Source organism: Toxotes jaculatrix, chromosome 21 (genome assembly GCF_017976425.1).
Source record: "Toxotes jaculatrix isolate fToxJac2 chromosome 21, fToxJac2.pri, whole genome shotgun sequence".
Lineage (NCBI taxonomy): Eukaryota > Metazoa > Chordata > Actinopteri > Toxotidae > Toxotes > Toxotes jaculatrix.
Window position 1 is genome coordinate 60,286 of NC_054414.1, and position 8,788 is coordinate 69,073.

The 8,788-nt window shown below is 39.2% G+C and overlaps 1 protein-coding gene across 1 annotated transcript in view; it reads right to left on the bottom strand.

The window, feature by feature from the left end:
* The window catches only part of LOC121175547 (1-phosphatidylinositol 4,5-bisphosphate phosphodiesterase delta-3-A-like), a 38,424-nt gene extending 31,458 nt beyond the window's left edge, over positions 1-6,966 (bottom strand). Inside the window, exon 1 of the mRNA XM_041029339.1 lies at positions 6,687-6,966. Within this exon, the coding sequence (XP_040885273.1) occupies positions 6,687-6,762 (76 nt within the window). The 5' untranslated portion in view covers positions 6,763-6,966. The remainder of the gene's footprint in view (positions 1-6,686) is intronic.
* Positions 6,967-8,788: the final 1,822 nt, after the last annotated feature.

Below are 8,788 nucleotides of genomic sequence, written 5' to 3' on the forward strand. Positions count from 1 at the left end.
TGGAGAAGACAAAGGAGATGGTGGTGACCTTCTCTAGGAAGCAGAGGCTACAACATCTGTCAGCACAATCCACGGGAAGCCAGTAGAGATAGTGGAGGAGTACAAATATCTGGGAACAATAAAAAGTGCTGGTTGCACTCCATCTCTCTTCAGAACAGGAACCGTCTGCAGAGCACAGTCAAGGTCTGCTCTAAGATCATTGGTCTTCCACTTAGATCACTGAACACAGTGTGTGAGCAGCACACACTGAGGACAGCACACAAGATCTTGCAGGACCCCTCACACACCTTGTTCCCAGCATTCGTATGGCTCCCCTCAGGTCGCCGGCTCCGCTGCCCCAGATGCAGGACTCAGAAAAGGACAACCTTCATTCCCAGAGCTGTTCTGCTCCTCAACTCCCTACCATCCATACCCCCCTCCCACCCCCCACTGCTCTCGAACTGTGAATCCCTCCCACCACACTGTTAACACTCAAAACACTGTTTTGATTCTATTGTTTATTTATTTATTCCTTGCTACCTATTTATTTTATGCTATTATTGTGTTGTGTGAAAACTGTTCACGTGCCTTGAATTGCCCCCCAGGGGACAAATAAAGTTCTTGATTGGTTGACTGGTTGATTGATTGATTGATTGATTGATTGATTGATTGATGTTTCAGCAAAGTTTCCAAATTTCAATACAGCTGATCACTAAGTGCTCTCAGACTAAGAGTTCTGCTTCTCAGCTGTTAAAACAGTACATGGCAAATAAATAAATGGCTCCTTGTGTTAAATGTTTTTTCATTTTAATTACTTTATTGATCCCTCCTGGGGAAATAACTCTCTGCATTTTAGCCACACCAAGTGAACGGAACACACACACAAGCATGCACATGCATTAGGAGGAGAGCTGGGGTGGATCAGTGTCTTGCTCAGGGGCACCACAGCCATAGTCGCAGAGGCAGGGGAGGCGTGTCTCCATCACCACCATCCTCTCTGTTTCTTTGTGCTTGGTCAAGGGATCGGACCCACAACCCTCTGATCTCAGGCCGGTCCAAAGTCCAAAACCGCACTCTTAACTTGCTGAGCCACGGCTGCCCCAATGAAAAAACCCAAAATGCTAATATAAGGATTTAAGCAGCTGTTTGTGAAAAAGTGGATGTCATACCTTTCAAATCTGATTCACTCTACTAACACTACTGGCAACATTTTCAACAAACATATATATTATTATTATTATATATATATTAAATTATTTTTAACCTCCACCTTCAACCAACTGTTGATGCAGCTGGTTTTTGGCTAGTTCTTTGTTGCAAAATTGACATGATGAGGAAGGAGTTCTTCGCACTGCTTCTCATTCAGTTATATAAAAACACCTTTTAATTTTCCTGAAGGTCAGCACTGCAAAACTCGTAACCATCTGAAAATTCCCTAATTAATTAGATATTAGGCCTCAAAGAAAGGTACATTTAGGGTGTGGCTGGTTTGACTGACATGCCTAGTCTGGAGTGATTGACAGGTTGGAAAAAGCCAGGGGGTTCATTTCATCAATGAACTCAAGTCGTCTCCATTGTTTTGATTCAGTTGTATTATAATTACTGTTATTTCTCTATATTTGTCTGTGTAGTAGGCATTTTCCACAGACTGTTATGCTGTTCTTTAGCTTGTTTCAATCAATTTTTTGTTCATCATAACAAGGGCGTGTTCTTCAGTTAGCTGTATTAACAGGCTCTCCAAGGACAATTTTTGGTAAGGAAATGTTTGTTATCTTAATGGTTTCCAATTTGCATGTTATATGCAATTTTAAGTTAAGCATAATGTGTGCAACGCAACCCAAACAGTGCATTTTTCATACGTGTTCTGACCAGAGAAGGGGAGACATTTAGCAACCCAAATAATATCACAGTTAATGTGAAATATGGATGGATGCTAACCAAGCTAGCTCACTAATCCTAGTATTTCACAGTACCTAGCCAACTAGGCGAGTAAAGTACTGCGGCATTGCCTTTAAACTCTCCTTCACCAGCACTGCTGAGTCCTAAGCTGAGTAAGCAGGAATCAGCAACTGAAACAGAAGTCTCACTGTGGTTTGGAAAGGGCTGGGTCACTACACTCACAAAGGCGTTTTGATACTGGAAACGCACGCACGCACGCACATTCTTCTATGTACAGCAGTGAGCTACTGTAAGAGAGGACAGCTACATTTTGCAGCAGTAGGAGGAATTAATTGTGTGTGTGGTTTTATGTGTGTGGGAGGACAAACTGTCTGAGTGTGGCTTAGAAACAGGCTGACCTCTTTAAAATGACTGACCTCAAAACAACAGGTACCCACCATCACGGAACAGTCTTCAACAATCAAACCTGGTTTGATTAATGATTAATGATGCAATGCCTACTGCATGTCTAGAATGTGCTGATATTTCAGTCAATCAAGAGAGTTAAGATAAAGGCTAAACAAATACAAAACACAAAAGCCATTGTGCTGCACTAATGCACACAATAACCAGGTGCATATGATTTCTGATGTATCCAAGAAGACCTGAAGTGAGTTAGATCCACCACACAAATTGTTTTACATAGGGATTGCAGCTGTTACTAAATATTAACACCTAGTAACTCTTGCGTTGCTAAGTAAACAAAATGAGAAAGCTAACATTAGCTCACGGACTTAGATTTGGTGTTTCAAAATTAATGTCAATCTAGAAAATACATTAGCATTAAATTTGTCATATGCTTTACAAAATAATAACAAAAAATAGAGATCCTGTGTAAATTGCTGTTATTAATATGATAGCCTTATCATTGCTTAAAATCATATTTAGGTTTCTTTTTTAATAAAGACCTACTTGATGACAAATACATGACAAATACTGCATGTATATCTTTACTAGAGCGAGAACTGTCCTTTACTGTAATATTTAACTGATCATTTTTTACAGATTTTAGGAAGAGTAGGGGGGATATATAATAAGAGAGGGCATATATAATAAACACATCTGAGCGGACCCGACAAAATTAACACCATACAACTCAAATTACAAAATGTTTTGGGCAAGAATGTTTTGATCAAAGCATTCTTGCCATCAGATAGGTCAGGTAGGTTAGCATAACAGGCATATTTTTGGTTTACATTTAAAGTTTGTTTTAAGTTTCTGTTTAAGTTTAAACTGCATGAATACCACTACTAACTTTAACACACATATCATTCCATGTCTGAATAAAAAAAAACACATTCCTACGGTTACAAAGGTAGTTAAATTTACTATATTGTTTCGACTCCTAAAACTCATTTTGGAAGTTATGTTTCAGCTATGATGCTACAGCGAATTACTGATTTCTCCTAGCAACTAGCTTGCACAACTAAAGTCTTTGCTAGGTAAGGCATTACTCAAGTTTTATTGGGGCAGCTGGATTTTGTAAATCAGTAGTTTGAATGTAGCTAGTTATTAAGGACTGAGCAAGGAGTCTATGCAGAAACTTAGGGATAGACTCATGAATAGCTGGTGCATCCCACGCCAGTACTTTAAAAGTTTAGTTAAGCACAAGTATGCAAATAAACTCCCACCTCTGAAATTTACCCATCAAACCACATTTTTCACAGTACCATTCTGTAACAGCATGGTGCAATCTTTGATCATGTTTCCTGCCCAGATCATTTGAGCTTGAGTTTGATGGAAGTGTACTTGTCCAGGACCCAAATGTGTAGCAGAGGGATCCTGCCAATATCCCAAACAGGGCTTTGAAGGAACAGCATTCTACCTTGACAGTCTTTGTACAAGGGGTGATTGATAAGTCCAATAACTGTTCACTAACTGTAATGTAAATACTGACCCACATTGTCTGTATTATGCTGCATGTCTTTCTCCCCCTCTCCTCCATTCCTAGCTGTCCTATCTTCCTCCTTTTCCTCCTTTCACCCAGCCCGGCCATCGGCAGGATGGTCCCCCATCTGAGCCAGGTTCTGCTCAAGGTTTCTTCCTGTTAAAAGGGAGTTTTCCTTGCCACTGTCGCCTTAAGTGCTTGCTCTGGGGTCAGGCTCTGGGTCTCTGTAAAGCGCTTTGAGACAATTTTGATTGTGGAAGGCGCTATATAAATAAAATTGAATTGAATTGAATTGAATTGAATAAGTCTGAGGCCTAAGGTAGAGGGAGTCAGTTTTAGGAAACCTAGCACATTTATTTTTCAACATAGTCCCACTCCTACATTTACACACTTAGTCCAGTGGTCGTGGAGCATAGGGATCCCTTCTTTTTAGAAGTCGGTGTCGTGGGCCACAGCAGGGATGATGTCATCATCACTGTCAAAATGGCAACAACTGAGATCCTCTTCATTTTGAGGAAGAGAGTCAGAATGGACCAAATTAGCCCTTGAGACCGAGGTAGCTAATGAATCTACACAAAAGTTATTATCTTCAACTCTCTGCATAATCACTGTGAGAGTTGAACTTCACATGCATGTAACATCAAGCAACAAGCTAACCCTGGTAGCATGGCAGATGGACATGACAGCTTATTTAATGCTATCCTCAAGAGTAAGGAAGACCTATTCAAACACAGCGAAAAACGACTGCAGAAATACGAATATCGTTGGCTGAAGAAGACTGAAACATCCTTTTCGATCTGAACAAGTTCAGGAGCAGGATACTGTACTACTGCAAAGCAGAGAGACACTGATACTCTAACAAGCTGATCTTGTCATTCATATTTCTAACAAAGTTAAACAGACAAAGATTCATGGGTCACAGTACAGAAGTAGGCTTGTGACTAAATGAAAACATGGTGAAGTGAAGAACAAACACAGGCATCTGAGTCTGTACAGCACAGACTTGGTGGATAATAGAGACATTCTAGGAAATGAAATGAAATCCAGGAACAGAAGGGGGGGCTCTTTCTGTAGTTTGGGTTGGAGCCAGATCTAAAAGCTCAATAAGTAAATAAAAGCTAAGAGGACATAAGCACTGCTGCCAGTCAGTGTAAAAAGTAAATTAGCTCATCCTTGCCATGTAGCCAGCCTTTCCACAACAGTCTAATCCCTTCAAAAGTAACTGAAATGTCCTGCAAGCAGACAGAGAACAAACAAAATTGTGAGCCCACAATTTGGAGTGCCACAGAAAAGTGGCAAATGAGAGTAAATGAGAGATTTCTGTTTTTGATTTTTTGTAACTAAAAATTTCTAAAAACATTTCACTTTGTCATTTTTTTTGTTATTAAGAGAACATTTATGTGCAAAAATGTGAATTTTATCAATTTTGGATAAAAATAAAAAAATAAATAAAGTATAAAAAGTTGAAAATGAAGTGAAACACTGAAGCTACTGTAAGAGTGGATTTATACAAATCCTGTAGATTTGTAAAATACTGTACAAATTGCATATAGTTTGTAAGAGAAAAGCAGCAGCATACAGTGATGACAAGGTCCCGGCTGCACAGTGTACTAATGTACAACCTAATTTTACTGGTCAAACCCCAAAAAACAGTCATGACGAGGAAAGCACTGAAAACACAGGCCAGCAATGTTGGTACAGCACGTCCATTACTAAAGTGTCCCACTGTCTACTAGCTCCTTCTTACTGGTAACAGGTTACTGGTAACCTGTTTGCCTAAATATCTGTTTTTATTCTCCTACCTGACAAGCATGCTTCAGAATGAATCAAACTCTGCATCAGTGATTCTAAACCATTGATACCACTGACAATAATGAGTCTGTGGGTTTTTCATTTTAGTTAGCCACTACAGCTGGTTAGTTTCCCCTGTATGGTTGGGGGTGTGTAAATCAATGAAATTAGGCAGGATCTGCAAGCTCTACAAGCTCATGGCCATGAAGGTACACACAATAAACAGCGGAACAGAATACTTGCATTAGCTCTAATTTGATCAGTTGTCCATCATTTAAATACACCATCCTCATTAATGCAAAAGATTAGTCAGTTTGTTGAACAGTTTACAGAAATCTGAATCAGAATCAGAATTCTGAATAACTTTCATGAAGTTACATCTTGTTTAAGTCATTTATAAAACAACAAATCAGCAAGATATTGACTGGTGCAACAGTGAGAGGATTTGCTGCGCTTTTCTGATTTATATCATTTTAAACTGAATATATTTAGATTTTTGGATATTTAGTCAGACAAAACAAGCAACGTGAAGATGTCAGCTGGGGCTCTGAGAAAAGTGCGATGGACATTTTTACTGCTTTCAGACATTTTATAGAGCAAAAAAGAATTCTGATTAACCAACATACTCCGTGCTAATGGCAGTAGTCATTAGTTGCAACCTTTCCTTTTATTTACTTTTACCTTACTTTGACAGCTGTTGTATGGTTTGTAGGGTACACATTTGTAGAATACATCATGATGTACATTATTATTATATACCTAATCATAACACGTCATTCATAACACGTCATTCATTCCAGCATAGTGTCTAGGATTTTATCGTATATTCAAGGCCTAAGAAGTTAAATGTAGCTTCAGTTAACTTGCAGGGTGTTTTTCTGCATAAAGGCTTTTTTAAGTCAGTCCACGTGTAAATTACTGGTTTCTTTCTTTTAGCTATGACTAAATTCTATCATTCTTCTCAAATATTTCTGATCCTCAAATATTTCCTCATCATCGGAGGGGGCCAGGGGAGATCATCGGTAACACTATCTGAAGCGGAGAACCTTTGACCATTGAATACATTCACATTATAGGGGCTAACACTCACCAAGATTCCTCAGAGGATCGATGGCCTTGGACGTCCCGGCTCCGTTCTTCCCCACTGCTTTCTTTCTACCCAACATAATGCAAGGACGCAGCGCTTGATTTCCCTCTGTCTTCTTCTATTCCGTTGCCTTCCCTGTCCCTGGTCCCGTTTCTCTGGCAGGAGATCGGCAGTCTACTGTATGGAGCTCCTGCTGGAGGAGAACGTGCGACAGTCCAAATCCGCCGCGCTCCGCAGGCTGCTCCTCATGCTTTTATCCTGGAAGAGGATAATGGGAGTCAGGCCAAACCTTCTCCCTGCTGATGTCACTGAGATTGGATTGAAAAGCAGGGCTAGATGAGTCTCACACACACACACACACACACACACGTCAACGACTGCAACAGACAGCGAGTTCCTGAGGAGAACTTCAAAATAAACCTCGTTGATGAAAGTCACTTCATATGAGGTACTGGTATAGGTCGGGCCCAATGTCTACTCGAAAAAGCTCGAACGCTTGCAAACCGTTGATTTTCTTTCTTTTTCCCTTCATCTTTGCTCTGTATTGAACTGCTAAAAAGTACAGAGGAATATTTTATAAATTGAAATAGGCTAACATCTATTTTATCAAATAGGGTAAATAAATTAGACTAGATGTAATATTTCCCTGTTTCTACTTAATTTTCACAGCCCTTAAATAATCTCATTCTGGTTGTGTGAAAAATGAAACGCTAAAATCTTATTTGACTAATTTTTACGCTTTTGTTTTGAATGCGAATTCTCATCATTTCCGGGATTTGTGTAGTGTTTGGCAGGTTAACAACAGACGAAGCTTAAGTGGATTACAGACCGAGGAGAGAAGTTCGTGTGTCCGATATGAAACAGTCTCCCCCGTCTCGGTTCATTAACCTGAACCAAATCACAGTCTAAGTGATGGACGGACTGAAAAACTGAAAATAGCTTGTCCTCTAAAAGTGTGCGTTGTAATTAGGGCAATGGTGCCGCATAATGATTTATACACAAATGGACCTAATGTGTCCCGTGTCCTGTGCTGTAATACACGTACTGCCTATAATGAATTGATGGCTCCAGCTGATCTGACATAGGCCCAGCTCCTGTGCTGTCATCTCAACTATTTCCTAAATTGCACTGGGGAGAACAAGCAGATTAAATTTTAAGCAGCAACAACAAGAAGAGAAATGGAGACAGACTTAAAGATAATGATTCTGCTTGTGCATGCAAAGCATTTAACTTTATTTCATTTTTTTTTTCAGTTTTTGAGATAGGATAGTTTTTTTTATGTATAACTGTTGCAATGTAATACACTTTTGTTATATAACACTAAAAAAAAAGAAACATAATAGAAACACAAAGAAAAATTCAAGAGAACAGTCAAGTTTGAATTAAATAGCAAGGAAAAATAGGAAAAATTGTAAAACCATTTGCACACCATAGCTAGTTAAACTTTGATAAAAATTGATTTTCAGAAATCATTTAAAAGAAGGCGCTGGTTTCACCACGGTGGCTTTCATTATTATTTATTTCACGTAAATTAATTTAATTTTGTGAAAGTGTTTTTTATTTCCGTTTATTTAGTGGCATCTATTTCACATGGACCAGTGGGCGTGGATATCTACGTTGTCATGTGACGTGACACGGAAGTCCTCTGTATACATTACATTCCGCATATGCTGGAGGGAATATCTAAAGAAGTTTTCTACAGTTTAACATAAGGCTTAAAATTACTTTTAAAGGACCACAAGAAGGTGTCAGAGCCTTGCTAAGAGAAAGAAAAATGACTCAGTTTTGGTTGGGCAGTAGGCGAGGCAGGGATAGGGGATATAATGTTAAGCCCCACTGAACCATCCTCTGTTGAAAGTATAGATAAGAACCAAGTTAGCAGATACACAGAAGGACATTATTCCGATTATCTTAAAACACACACTGATACCTCAAAAACAGTCAGTAATAGAGTAGGGGCTACATTTGTCATTCTAGACTGAACAGGAAACGTCGAACAAAAGAGTTGGCAACAATCTGTCAGTATTTACAAGGGAGCTGCTGGCTATTCTTTTGGCTTTCACTTAGACAGAAAACATCAAACCAACCAAAGTTCCAACAGGGTT